Source organism: Pagrus major, chromosome 6 (assembly GCF_040436345.1).
Source record: "Pagrus major chromosome 6, Pma_NU_1.0".
Lineage (NCBI taxonomy): Eukaryota > Metazoa > Chordata > Actinopteri > Spariformes > Sparidae > Pagrus > Pagrus major.
Window position 1 is genome coordinate 10,745,036 of NC_133220.1, and position 15,274 is coordinate 10,760,309.

Below are 15,274 nucleotides of genomic sequence, written 5' to 3' on the forward strand. Positions count from 1 at the left end.
ACAGTTTACTGGTCAGCGACAAACACACACTGTGTAACAAGTGCAAGCAGAAATGAACAATAAATGACTTGTAGCCCGAGTTAACTGTAATTCAGCACAGAGGACACGTACAGACGGTGACAGAAAAACCACACAGTCATGCAGTATTATGGCAAACTGAGTGGGATTTTTTTTTTTTTTTACACATGATACACAAAGCAACCCTGCTTTAAAGGAGTGTGGCGTTTAAAGGAGCCTGTGAACCCTAACATGAGTTATTCAGACATACATTCAAGTCCCATTCAGCAAAAATACATACACTTTGCAGTCAGTGCATACTCTTTTTTTTACTCCGTTTTATTATCAAAATATGACACAGAACACAAACACACATACACAATATAATTATGGTTCCTCTTTAAAACATGCTACTATTTACATCATCTTGTAAATACATGCTGTAGCCTATTAACAGATCTGCGCGATGCGTAATGTTGACAATAGGAAGAAGTAGTATTGTGAATGGACCGATCGGTGTGCTGCACTTTACCCTCCTGCAGAATTATTCTTACTTCTGGTGACAATACGACCTCCTACTGAAGCAAAGAAAGGCTGTGATAACGTGAATTTTATTCTCAACTGAACGGCTACTTCTGAAATGTAACCACTGCTGAAGTCTTAATGTGGAAATTTAAATACCACTGAAATAGTTTACTGTCAATCTTATGAATATTTCTGAGCTGTTTACAGAAGGTCATTTCGAGTTGTACAGTTTTTAAAAGGTTAGCTCCTCCTCATTGACACCAAATGTAATTTAAGCTGGATGGTATTTTACTCTATTAGTTATATTAAAGTATATACTGTCTATACTGTACTATACTCTTTTTTCATACAACGCATGGTGATTCTGGGCTCTTTTTTGCCTCCGCCACTGAGGTTATGTTGTCGCGTGCGTTCATTAGCTGGTTGATTAGTTGGTTGGTTTGTCAGCAGGATTACACAAAAACTATCAAATGGATTGGAGACTGGTCTTGGCGGAGGTATGCGCTCTACTAGTTTCAGTGGGTTTACTGAAATTTTCATCAGTACAATTATCCTTTGGAGTGTGTATATATTTATATAGGTATATAAATATATACAAAGCTGTCACATATTATAGTTTTATGTACTTTTTTACTGTTATTTTTACATTTCTGTATTTTATATATTTTATTCTTACTTATTGCTGTCGTGTTATCTATCGCTATTTAAATCTTGTTTATATCTACAGTCAGATATTTTTTATTCTAGATGGAGTAACTGTTATGTGAACAATAAATAATTCTCTGATGCCAACTAGTTTTCCAACTGTTGTAATTGTGACAATAAATATACAAAAGATCAGCATCACACATTTGTAATCCTATTTGTGTGTTATGGCTAAATATGGGGATTTATAATTTTTCCATTAAATAATAAATTTCTCTACTTTTATTTAATAGTAGCACTACTCCACAGTCTTTCCATGTACCCCATGGCAACTGCAGAAATACCCCCTGGGGTGCAAATACCTCTATTTGGAAATCAATGCTATTCATCATTAGCATTCCCAAATATAAAGCTTGTAACAGAAGACGGGAGCGAGTGAGTTCTTGGTTTTGGTGTCACCGGCATTCCCAAACCTTAAACTGATCTGGTGCAACAGGTTGAATTCAGTGGTTTTAAAATGTCTGCGTTAAGCATTCAGCAGTGATTAAACTTCACATTTAGGTGTTGAGTTGTTTATAAGATTCAAATCCTTTTGACATTTTTTTGCCCCCGTCCCTCTGCACATCACAGTAAAGCAGTATGTCTGTGATGAAGCTGTAACACCACCATGTTACGGCACTCCAGGTTTTTACGAAGCTTGTGGCTGACGAGTGAGCGATCCAAACAACGTGAAGTACTGTGAGGCATGATACATGCTCGGCTCTGCAGCTCTATTTGGTTCAAGCAAATGGTCCAAGATGTGTCTCATCGTATTATATGTTTAGCACAAACCTGCATTTTTGCACTCGAGTTCACGGTCTCTTAAAAAGTGCAGCCACATCTTCACATTTCAAATTCAATTCTCTATAAAAACATCTCGTCTTTGACGGAAATCCTTGCGTCGTTTTCACCAGAAGCTGTTGAAGTTGTACTAAAGACATTTAATCTGTTTAATGGATATCAAAACATAAAACGTGTTAGATGGCACTGTTGTCAGGAAGCAATTTTTTTTAAAGAAGCATAGTCACAATTGGTTTGAAGATCATTGGTAAGCCTTCTAGTATCCTCACTTTGTCCACAGGTAAGTAAGGTTTTACATCCAAGTGGTCGACACAGCTCAAGACAAGACTCCAGATGGCACATTCACAGTGTCCCTGACTACTTTTGAACGAGATTCACTCTGTAAAAGTTTCCCCTCTGAACTAAATAAAACAATGAAGCTTACTGATTTTCTCAAAGTGTCGTATCAGGAAAGGCACCCTTGTATTCCTGTCCTACATTAGATCTGTTTGAAGAAGACAGAGATGTATGTATGCAGACAAAACAAGCAACTTAGATCAGACGACTGTGTCCCCCCTGTCGTGATGTATAACACTGTAGTGTACTGTGTGTGTGTGTGTCCTTCTCAAATGTGAGCTGATAGAATGAAGACAATCATTTATTTCTCTTGAAAATATATTGCAACATGGAGTCGCTGCATTCAGTGACCTCATTCATCCTCAATTAAATCTTTTTGCATTTATAGACTTAAACAGACTCTATATGCAGGAAATAACCCAATACTACAGTACTTTCTATTGCAAGTTATAGCACACTTATTAGCAAGATACAAGACTGGGCGTGGTGTATGCAGGGCAGTGGGGAGGTAAGTAAAGCATGCTCTATAAACTAAACTAAAGCTTTATTTCCAGCATTGTCTTCACCAAGACTTTCGTTCAGTGTCAGCACCCTAAGAATCAGTTTCTAAGTTTCTTCAAATCAAAGAAAGACCAAAAGTCGATCATTCACGAACCAGTCACCAGATAAACTCAACGCCACTCTTCTCAGCATACACTAAATGTGTGAAATGTGATGCTTAAAAAGAGTTTTTTTCCGACTTCACCATGAATGAGCAGATATTCTAAGATGTCTCTTTTTTGCTGAGCAGGTTTCATGACGAGTCGTCATGTGTTAAGTCATGGGTTTCATGCAAAGTAGGGGGGGTGGGGGGGTTGGATTTCTGAGTTAGTGCATTAGCTGGTTGGTGGAGCATGTTACTTCTTTGCATTCAAGGATGCCAGCTGACCGTCGATATCCTCCTCTGGCTGCAATGGATGCCACTGGGCGATGGGGCGACGCGGGTTAGCCAGCATGTCGGACCAGTGCTTCAGACCGAGGCCGGTCGCTTTACTGCCCACGAAGATCTTTCCGATGGCGTCGTTCTTACCGATCTTGTCGTAATCAAACACTGTGACCGCCACCAAGATTTTCTAAGAAGGGAACGAGAGAGAATTTATCATTTCTGTGGTGTTGTTTTCTGTTTCTGTTCTCTTTCGTGCATGAATGATTAAATCACAAAGTAATGATTTTCTTTTTGTTGTTGTTTGTTTTTACTCTTCAAAAGAGTAATATATTATTCTGAAGGAGTTATGCAAATGTTTAACTGTTAAATCGATTCATTCTCAGAAAACCAGACAGGTGAAACCTTTATTTTTCAAGTAAAAGAGTGAAGTACTGTTTTCTGTGACTGAAAATACATCGTGCCGCCCAGTGGACGCAATGCGGCAAAGGGTATGTTCTGCCTATTGGGCCTATACATAGACAAAACCTGAGGACTATTAAATACTGCTGTTTAATAAAACTATTCAAGTGTAAATAATATCAGAATTTTAAATAAAACATACAAAAAAGGCGGTATCTAAATAGGCCGAATATATCCTGTAGTGCACAACGTCCACTGGAGGGAACAGATGTATACTGATGATATTTTGTTTATATACCTATAGTCTGGTTTTCTGAGAATACCAGGATTTAACCAGAGATACTTCTCGTCCTTCCTCTGCCATTTTGAATTTATGATACCAAAAAATCCAAATTACAAAAGGACACAAAGATAATAATCAGATGGAGAATGTGGAGAAAGGCTCTGGGGATCCATCACCTGGTGACCGACACCATGCATGAAAGGGTGAAGTCGTCACAACAACTTTAAAATATGAGCGGAGATGACTTTCAAAACACTTCCACAACACTTTGCTTCACTAATAGCTTTACTGAAAGAGGTTTGTCTCGTACTGTACCTGCATTTGTTCCAGAGGGATTTCAAAGCTGAAGGATTCGTTGTAGTAAGGGTTCAGGGTGTTCTTCTTCACCGTGGTCTTCTTTTTCTTCAGACGCTTACCTCCCTGCAGCAGCTGGATCTTCACATAAGGATCTGCAAAGGGCATCAATCAATAAGATCAGCAACAGAGACCATCAAGGCAAGTTAATTTAACCTAATTGTCGGCCTTCCTGTAGTCCCTGCAATATTTACAACCCCCTCTATTACTCCTGATGCTGATGCTCGTGATCGCTCTCTGTATTGATTTATCAGCTTTTCTGTGGAGTTTGATGCTGCCGAAAAACAATTGTGAGCTGCACTTCCCAAGTGTATTTGCTCTATTTGAAGTCATTATAAGTTCTGGGATTGCTCTAGGGACCCAGAGATTGTGTTTATCATTAAATACGTGCAGTGAATTTAAGTATGCAGAGCTGTCTTTTCTCCATATTTGAAGTTTCAGGCCTTCTCGCACATCAGATCAGAACTGTGCTGTGAGCGCAGCGATCTTTTTGAGACATTATTCATAATCACAGTCATGGACGAACACAAATTGAAGCCTTAATTGTTCCCAACAGCACCAATATCAATTGTAACTTAAACTTTCTTTACCGGATAATCCACAGGCGTCCATCTTCTTCAGGTTCTTTGCCTCCAGGATGCAGACGGTGAGTTTCCCGGCAGTGGGGACGTAACGGAGGGAGATGCAGATGTCTCCCAGTTTCTCGGGCTGAGCAGTCAGCACAGAGAGAAGAGGCAGAGACGACAAGCAACACATGTTCATCAGCCAACAACAGAAAACTGATTGTTTAAGACTATGATAATGGCTAAAGAAAAAGACTCTCTGCTGCTGTCTGCTGCACTTTTTCTTTGTTTGGATTGAGGAAAACGAAAAGATTCAGCATCTACTGCCGTAAATGAGAAGTGAATTTTGCCTCAAAGGGTTTTGAAGAAGTTCAAGGAAATTATTTAACCACTGTAAGAAAATTGTGATTTTGTTGACTGAATGTTTGATTTTTCAAAACATCTCTTTTAACAACTGTATATTATCTATGAACTGTCGTCTTTAAAAGCCTGATTTCAAAAGTTTGAATCTGAACAGCACCTCCTCTTGATCGGCGCTCTCCAGATCTTTCCACTCCTCGATCGGCCGTCCGAGGTCGATGGTGTTCATGGGAATCTTCACCTCGCCGATGACGTCATGTTTGGAGAATCGGTCGTAGTCGTAAACAGACATCACCAGAGTCTTTCCACCGAGCTCCTCGTAGGGCACCTGATCGACAGACACAATGCAGTATTGTTTTGTACCGTGATGGCTTGGGTTTTCTTTACATTTGTACTATAAAAGTGAATTAAATCCTCAAATAATAAGAGGAAAAAATGTTAATTCGAAATATTAGATTTGATGTCCAGAAGGAAAAATTCACATGGGTTTCCTGTGGATTGTCAAGTGCAACAATGGGTAAGACTGGAGAAGTAATCAATACATGTTCATGGTGATTTTTAGCTGAGAAACAAGGAGACATATATGAAACAAAGTTGAAATTAAAGACAAGTTCTCTGAGAAAAGACCTGTATTAAAGGATAAAATAACTTAAATACAATAAAAATGTATTTAATTCCATTTTGCTTCTATAAACGATATTAGAAAAGATTATCTGCTGGCTAAAACCTTCCTAAATGAAGATGAGGGCGATGCTATACACTACCATCCACTGCAGACAACCATTTAAGGCATAAGAAATTAATAGCAAAAAAAAAAAAAGTAGTAAGAAATTCAAATAAACCTTTGCAATAAAGTGGGAGAAAAAACTTCTATAAAATTTGATTTGCTGCAAATTTGCAGACAGGCAGAGCTTCCAGCGTGACCCAGAGCCGCTTGTTAAGTCTCTGTGGGCTTTATTAGCCCGGAAAGGAAAGAGCAGCATGTACTGCAGGCTGCACAGACCAGTGAGTACACACATCCTGAGGAACCTGACAGGACACAGTTAGTATTATTACACTAACACGCTGTAAGGGACACACTGGCAGCTGGTTAGGATGATTGTTTGTGCCGCTCATTTTATATAAAAACACAAACTTGCTCACGATCATCCACAAATGTCTGACCTCTGTGTGTTTACATCTGCATCCACTCAGCCGTGCAGCAAGATGCAAATTCTCCATCAGTCGACATTTTCATCACTCTGATACCACTCACCTTGAATACAAATGTCTCGTTGAAGACGGGGTTCAGTGTTTTCTTGTGGACTTTGGTGTCATACTTCTTCTTCTTGTCAGGATGGAGCGAGACTTTAACGTAAGGATCGGAGGTGCCGCCTGAGTCCATCGACATGAGATCCGCAGCTTGAAGGATGCCAACGGTGAGCTGTGTGCAGAGGAGGTGAGGCAGGATGTGAGGGATAGGAGAAGTGAAGGCACATTTTTATGAGGCAAAAAATCCAGCGTTTATAAGATTGTTCATTTGGGTCACAGCTGCAAGCGACAGCCTGGTGATGTAACATCATCTGACATCTGAAGCCGTGCAATCAATCACCGCAAACTTCTTGTCGGACCGGAGAAGTATTGAATGTCAGAGGGTTTTCTTCAATGTCACGCAATCATCACAGTGTGGTAACTTCTGAAATCTGCCTTTTCCTCTGTACCATAAGATTTACACCTATTTAATATGTATGCTAGTCTCTGCTCTGCTTTATGTTGACTTAATTTAAGACATTTTCTCATTGATTCACCTCTTAAAGCCTCATTAATTCATGTCATATACAGCCGCCGTGTCCATATGCTCCTGAGGGCGTTACAGTAATGATGACAAGTTACCTAATCTTTGACAAATTCCCTTTTCTTTTAGCCAGACTTATTGTGAAGCTAGTTTTTATCAGCCTGTCTGTGAAAATTATTGTTGCGCCGCTCTGCTGGAGTTTCATAAAAATAAATGAATAAGTTTGCAAGCATCAGACCTTAAAGGACTAGCTGAGCATTTGGAGAAATATTCTTAGTTAGACAAGAAGGTCAGTTTTACTCTAATGTCTGTCCATTTAATATGAAGCTGCAGCCAGTAAGCGTAGCCTCGCATAAAGGCCATAAGAAATGATTTCTCATCAATATGTAGTATAATATAAAATGTATTGTTCAAGAGCTTGTCGTCAACAGTGAGGAGGATGACAATGCAAGAGATGATGAAAGGTACGACTGTAGCAATATGACTACGAGAGTACATTTTAGAAACGCAGGCTACTAGCTAGTAGTTAGCTAACGTTCATAGGTGTCATTTACACTGGGTTCATACCCCTAACCCTTTTTTTAAAATAATTAAAAGATGTTCTGAAAAATAGCTTGCACCAAGAGATGCTAGCTAAGAACTGACAGCAATATTTACAGTACTCTATAAACTAAGGCTAAGCAACAGGCTATACCACATGTAGGAAAAGCTTTATTGTTCATTAGATAGGTTAATATTATTGTCTCCCATCAAAGAAAACTTAAAGTTTCAATGTGAAGAAGTATCAGTTTTGAGGTTATGACGGCTGTGTAATGTGTTACAAAGATATCAACTGAGGTTAGCATGCTAACCAGCTAGCCCTGGCCCGATTTGGTCCGAAGCTCCCGTGCTAGCGGTGTAAACAACCAACGCTCCCCGGGTCCGGGAGCTCCCACTCCACACCCCTAGCTGCACGGCTAACTGAGCTAACTAGCTAATGTCAGCTACAGCTAGCGGTTACTCTGGTGATATGTTGCCCCCTATTTGTTCGGACAAGTGGCTTGTTTTTACATATTGCACCTTTAAAGGAGCTGCAGACCAGATAATCGATGTCAGCATATACTGTAGAATCAGATTGTATGGACTATAAGTGAGAATAGCTTATTATAGCTTACTATTATAGCTTACTATAGCTAGGTGATCTTTTGCTACGGCAAAGATCACCGTGCAAATTTCCATGATATTATGGTACGTGATAAGATAGTGACTTACAGTAGACTATAGTGTTGCATGCTCAAGTGGTTTCTAATGTCTCCTTTCTTTTTCCTCTTGGACATAGAGCAGTTCGTGTAGCTAGCTAAGCTGCTGTACATTTCTGTGATTGATTATCATGTGCCGGCCCGAGTGCAGGAGATTGACAGGGGTGGTATTTGTGTTTAATTGTAGGGAAATGTTTGGATACAAACTAATATTGATAAATGATTACCACCAATGTCATCGCTGCTCAAGTTTATCAATCTTTTCATCTCTCAGCAAGAGATTTAATCAATGTATTTTCCAAAATGTCGAACCATTTCTTCAAATACTGGAAAATGTCACTATAGATGAGATATAAACAAAAACTTCTGTATAAAAACAGTTCTCACACGTGTGAAATTGTTCGCTATGCTTCTTTTAAAGCTTGACAATATGTGTAATGTATTCACGAGTGTCATCCACAGACCTTTGTGTTCTCAAAGTCATAATCTATAGAGTATTGCAGCTTCCCCAGTTTCTCTTGCTCTTTCTCCTCTTCCTCCTTCTCCTCCTCCGTCAGTCCGGTCTCTCCCTCGTCATCGTCGTCGTCCTGTTGTGTCTGTGGTGTAACAAGACAAAGCGCGGTGTTAAAGGTCAGCGCACCGGGGATCAGAACACAGGGCTCCCCACGACAGCCAGCATGCCACAGACACTGGAGCTCCAGGAGTTTGTTTTTTTTTTTTTTACGTGGGAGATACATGTTTTGGTTACTGCTTACCTGCACAGCACCTAATGATAACAACCAGGGGTTTATCATTTACAATCAGTAACACATAAATACATGTTCATACTCTCAGCACGTCCTGTTCTCTCAGTGTTTTTCGGATCATTGGGCATTTCCTTCGACATGCTTGTGCAGTACAGCCAGAGTCAGTGGAGGCTTTGCATGCTAGTTCCACTAAGAGGGGTAATAAATGCAACAGCTTTTCCAATGAAATCAGATATAAGCATACTTCTCTTGTTTGCGAAAGGGCTTTGATTTCACCAAATAAACAAGGAGGCAAATGTTTATATAAAAAACCCCAAGGAACTAGCTCACAACAGCAGATGCCAGTGCATATTAAAATCATAAAAGGCAAATTAGATACATATTAAGTGCGAGGAGATGGCTTTCAAATAACCTGCTGCTTTTAATCTGTTCTTTCATTAAACCCTACAATCGCAACTTTCATATTTCAAAGATAAAATCTCAAAGTTTTGTAACCTACACGCCATGTTTCACCTCTAAAATTTATGTGGCACCAAAAAAAAAGCCTCTCTTTTCAGCTCAACATTATTACAATAAATGGTTCAGGATTAAAGGGCACAGCCAGCTATTTGAATAATGTAGAGTCTCATTGCTGCAGCGTTATTATTGTAGTTAAATTGAATCCTCATCGCCAAGGTGACCTTGACTTTGAAATGTTTTTTCAGGCCATCCAGTGTCTCCACATCCTACCTCCTCCGTGAGTGTTACAATCAAAAAAAGGACAGATTTGCGAGTATTTGGCTCTTCATGCACTTTTCTTCATGTCTCCCAAACAACCAACCATGCCCTTTATCACATGCACAGATTAATAGTGTTAACGAAAAAGTGTCTTGCATATCATCTCTTAGTCCAATACTTTCCATATTGGTGTGAGTTACAGTTACATTGTCCCAGGAACAATGCGTTAGATGGTTAGACTCTCCTCTCTGGGGGTTTATGGAGCACATCATAGCTTTCCATTGTTACATTCTCAAGCTGTCATAACAAAACAATCGAAAAATAAAAAGTTGGGGGAGCTAAAAAAGAAAAGAAAAAAGAAAAAAGCAAAGGAAGCTAGGACTTTCATTCCATGAAACCCCCCTCCGCCTCAACGTGAGCTATCCACCTACCGTAGAGCGGGAGTCCACCACAGTCAAGAAACACGGGGCACACACAAGACAGACACAAAGCGGGGGGAAAAAAAGGAGGAGAGCAGAGAGAGGAAGAGATTCAACTCACAAGACACCAAACACACTACAAAAAGAGAGGCAGTCAACACCACCACCACCACCACAATTATGATGAGAAATGACACGCTCGTTTTCGGCTGGAGACAATAAATGGACACAAGTAATTGATTGCTTTAATTAACTGTCACCGGAGCTCAAAGTAATCTATGGTGATGTTAGCTGATTGGCTCGCCGGCTCCTCTGACATTTAACCTCTGATTTACTGCGCCTCGCCTCCGAAATCTCCCAATATCTCATCCATTAGCTTTGATTGTAAAATGTGCTCTCTTTTTTTGTCTTTGTGTGAGAAACATTCCACTTCAAAGTGCTCATTTTTCTTTGCCACCCGTTAACAAAAGTGTGCCATTTTTCACCACGGGCCACAAAGGAATACGTCACACAGTTAAACGACCACCACAACGACATCGAATAAATGGAGGGGAAGAGAGCTCTCCTTGTGTCCTCTACAGCCTGGGCTACAAAAGCTGCTGGTGAAAGATCAAATTTGGTTAGCTAGAGACATCTTTAAAAATGAGTAAAAAAAACTCAGCAATAAATGTCAGAAATAGCAATAGAAATTTGAATGATGAATTATTGTAGGAAAGAAGAAGCAAAACGTCACCCAAAACATCCTGTTACCCTGATTTTTCAGCATGCAGTCAACACAGGGCACCATACCTCGCCGCCCTGCATGTTCTTCATGTTGAAGCCGTCCTTGCCCTTCTTCCCTTTCTTGTTCTTCTTCTTCTTGCAGCAGCATTTTTTGATTATGCAGAAGCAGCAGGTGAGGATGAGCAACGCAGCCACCACAGCGATGGCAATCAGAGCCCACGGAGGCACTGTGAAAACGACAGAAAATTGAGATTGACGTTTGTGTGTCTCGTGAGGTAAAATTAACTTCTCAGCAGAAAATGTGGGTGCGCTGAAACGTTACTCACATGGGATTTTATCGATTTCATTCAAGAATTTGCTCTTGATCTCCTCGAACATGTCGTTCTTGTTGATCTCTGTGCCGTTGTTGGAGCTAGGAGTTTCCGGCGCCGAGGTGGAGATGAAAGCCAGGGTGGGAGCCATGGTCAAGGTGGTGGCACCGGTCGGCTCGGCGGCCTCCACGGCCTGTGGCTTTCTGAACAAGTGGAACTTCATTGTCAAAGACTAGGCGCAGCGTCCCTGAGACACACAGAGATCAGACAGTGAGGGAGGATTAGTGACGCCAAACAACTGCAGTGTGTGAAGGTGCCAAGACGAATATTTTGTCTTCATTTGTATTCAAAGGCCTTCAAAGTATAATATCCCCCCAAGACCTGTGATTACGGAAATGTATTGAATTTTACTGAAACACAAAAAGGTATTGTGTCAGTGCCATGTACCATTGTTTCTTCTGTCTGAGTTGTCCTCTGGGAAAAGTCCAAACTGATGTTATTGTAGAAAATAAGAAAAAACTTAAATGTAGTGTCGTGCTCAAAATTTGTTCAACATTTTTGGAAAATGCTTTTTTGATGCTTATATAGATGATTAGCTTAGCTTAGCGCAAAGACTGGAAACAGAGGGAAACTCTAGCTCTAGCTGGTTCTCTCCTGAGTGAAAAAAACAGGTCCACAAGCATCAGTAAAGCTCAGTGATTAACACAATGTATCTTGAGTTACTGTGACTATTTCTTGATAAACAGCAGTTTATCCATCCGTGTAGCGTGAATAGAGGGTAACACACAAGAATCAAGGAAGCTGTGTCAAGTTGTTAGTGACACTTAAAGGTCACATATGATAGAAAGTGAGATTTTCATGTCTTTTTTATTACAAAGCAGGTCAAGGTGGTATATAAATACTGTGAAAGCATCAAAGGCCCAATCCACACAGAAATACACACAGCCTATATTCAGGAACTATGCCGCTAAATGAGCCGTCACAACGTCCATAATGTTGTGATGTCACAACTACACAGCCACGTCCCCAGCACAGTCATGTTTGCTGATGTGTGATGTGGAAAACTGTGGGCGGGGCTTGCTCAGGCCTCTGTGAGTGGACCAATCAGAGCAGACTGGGTTTTTCAGGAGGCTAAAATGCGAAAACAGAGCATCCAGGCAAAGTGTGATTAAAGTTGCTGCAACAATGGACAGTATGAAAAAAATAATGTTTTTCTTTAACAGTAAAGCATTAATTCTTGTAGACAACCAAAATAAACATCTATAACTTGAAATGAGCATAATAAGGGACCTTTAAAGTTTGTTCAATGTCAAGATACGCATGGGTTTACCATGGGAGATGCAAACTGGGGCAAGGTGCATCAGCCCAAGTTGAAATTTGTTTAACTTGACCACAAAATATGGGTAATAACAATATCCGCTAGGACTACAGAGATTAAAGGCAAAAAAGAGAGACTGTAGGGACATAACAGAAAGAGTCTGAGTCTAAGCTGAACACAAACAGGTAAACTCCCTCACACGTGGCCATTGCTAGCTAGCTTACAGCTAATGTCTGGATGATTGGCAAATCAGCTGATTGGTCCAAATCAACACAGACAGCACAGACAGTCCAGTGGTCAGACTGGGATGAGAAAAAGCATATACATTCTTGCTATCCTATTTTTAGCTATAGTTATAGTTTATGATCTTGATGCTAAACTAAGCTAATCATCTCCCAACCCTTTTTTCCGAACTTGAAACAAAGACGTGAGAATGAGAGCGATCCTTCAAGCCAAAATGCCAAATCTAAAAAGATAGATGAATCACTGATGGAAAACAAAATTAGTTTCAGTCCCGCTTAAAAGCGTTGCATGTTCTTCCTGATGTATTGCTGCTCCTTTAGTAAGCGACTAATTGATAAAGATGATCCCATTTGTTTGAGAGATGATGAGATCGAGAGCTGCAGCGAAGCCACTTTCGCTTCGAGGAAGACGGAGACGTGTTTGAGAAGAAGGTCAATCACAGTCAACAATGTTCATCGTCAGTGAAACATTAAACAATGAATGAGCACAAATTCTCAACTGAGAAATCTCAAAGGATATAAAAGCCATGAAAGTTGGGACTAAACACATCCATTATGCTGATGATGTGAGTATTTACTGTCCGTGTGAAGAATGAGCAGACACTGAGGTGAGTGCTCCCCGTCCCTCTGAACACAGTGATCCACCAGAACTGAAGGAGACGGAGACAGAGAGAGATCTGCATCTTATCAGAGCTATCACAGAAACAGGCAGATCTCTAGAGGTGGATGGTAGCTCAGTTGGTAAAGGAATAATAGAGAAGGTCAACACAGGTCTACAGTATCATATCTGCCAGTTAGATATGAAGCTATTGCCAAGAGACGGCTAGCTGAGCTTAGCATAAAGACTGGAAACATCTGTTCCCCGGTCCTATTCTCTCCTTGTGTTTTACCTTCGTTGCTCTCCCTGGTTTGTACTGGTATATTTAGTTTTGCTCTGCTTTTTCTTGCCTGCCTTTGATATATGGACTCCAGCTTTAAATCATTGAAGCTCTCTTCTTGTTTTTCTACCTGCCTGCTTTAGTGTCTTGCGTTTGGGTCCTTTTTTTTTGATAAACTATAATACTGTCCAAAGCTTATATAAATCAATACCGGGCTAGCTCTTTTCAGGGGAGTAAACATGTTCTCCCTGTCGTGGGTAACATGGACTTGAAACAGTTTTTTGTTTGTTTTTGTGCAAGAGTTTCAGTCCTGCCTTTAACAATTTGCATGCTGGAATAGACGGTCTTTACTTCTTCATGATTGTAACTGAAAACAAGCTGGTATGTAGTTTGTGCGTGACACATTAAGACAACTATTTATTTGATATTTAAAATTTATTTATTGGTATTTGGTAAATATGTCGAAAAAGAACCAAAAATGTTGCTAACAATATTTGAATAATAATCCGACTATAAAGCAAGGGATCTGTTTTCTGTCCACCTGTTACTCATATATCTCGAGAACTGTTCGTCTGATCTACTTCACTCATGGCAGCTCTGTTGCTGACGACCCAAGGAAGCACAGTGTTAAATTTGGTGTAATTCAGACATGCGACACGTTTAATATCAGTACATTTTGAGTAAACAGTGAATACCGCACTGTGCAGCAGCGGGGGGTGTGTCTTCAGCGCTCTGGCTTCATGGCTCTGTAGACTGAAGCTGCGCTCAACACGCGATCTCATGGGGAAGTAGACGTAAACAAAGTGGAGTTTAGTGTGGTGCAAGAACTTGCTGTAGTAACGCGCTGCAGTGGTTAAATCTTTGAGGATGAGAGGGGAGACGTAGTCAACATGGGTTTTCAGGAGGTGAGAAGTTTTTGTCAACAGAAGTATGCTAGCTAACGTTAGCCACAAGGGCTGGGATGTTTACCATTGCTTGGCAGCACTGTCAGCTGCTCTGGGATGCCTCTCTCATCGGTTGTTGTGGTTCGGCTCAGAAAGTACAGATGTAATCATCCAGATTTTAAATCGTAAATATCAAACGTGGTTGCTGTTATCAGGCCCTGATGAGTCTGCGAGCAGTAAGCTCACAAGAGCATAACACAGTGAAACTGAAATGATCCATCAGGTAGCTGATTGACAGAAAATAGACTTTTCCTTTTTCCAGCTCCTCTTCTCATCTTTCGTAACTGTAAATTATATACATCTAGGTTGGGGACTTCTGGTCAGATAATGAGACCAAACAATCAGTTTGTCGCAGATTAATTAGTAGTTGGAACCCCATGGAGGAATAAACTCAATTCAAAGCTGTAAACAGATAATTAGGCTGCAATTTATGTCTCTTTCACCACAATCAGAGACTAATAAAACATGTGTCCCCTCACTATGGTTCAGCTGTTCAATTCAATCCTCTGCAAACAGCTGACAAAGTCAATTTACCTCCCAGCCTCAAGTGAGCATTATATTATTTATTCACAGTTTTTTCTCCTTGCGTAAGTATGAGTGGCACCAGCAGGCTATTAGCATTTACTGCCGAGCACAGAGGTGTTGGCGATCTGGTCTAAATGAGACTTTTTTCACACGATGCAGATGAGTGGAAGCAAATGACAACTGTAGCATCAATTCACTTCTCTTCGTCGTCG

General features: G+C 40.4%; 1 protein-coding gene across 4 annotated transcripts in view; it reads right to left on the reverse strand.

The window, feature by feature from the left end:
• Positions 1-315: 315 nt before the first annotated feature.
• LOC140998842 (synaptotagmin-2-like) overlaps positions 316-15,274 on the reverse strand; it is a 28,184-nt gene continuing 13,225 nt past the window's right edge. For 3 of the 4 annotated variants that reach the window (XM_073469238.1, XM_073469236.1, XM_073469239.1), the window contains 8 exons: positions 11,171-11,402; positions 10,911-11,071; positions 8,704-8,835; positions 6,483-6,650; positions 5,388-5,555; positions 4,895-5,012; positions 4,266-4,399; positions 316-3,455 (listed from right to left, as the gene is read on the reverse strand). In XM_073469238.1, the coding sequence (XP_073325339.1) occupies positions 3,240-3,455; positions 4,266-4,399; positions 4,895-5,012; positions 5,388-5,555; positions 6,483-6,650; positions 8,704-8,835; positions 10,911-11,071; positions 11,171-11,378 (1,305 nt within the window). In that variant the 5' untranslated portion in view covers positions 11,379-11,402 and the 3' untranslated portion in view covers positions 316-3,239. Of the gene's footprint in view, positions 3,456-4,265; positions 4,400-4,894; positions 5,013-5,387; positions 5,556-6,482; positions 6,651-8,703; positions 8,836-10,910; positions 11,072-11,170; positions 14,786-15,274 lie in introns of those variants that run through there. The other variant, XM_073469237.1, reaches the window with a different exon arrangement.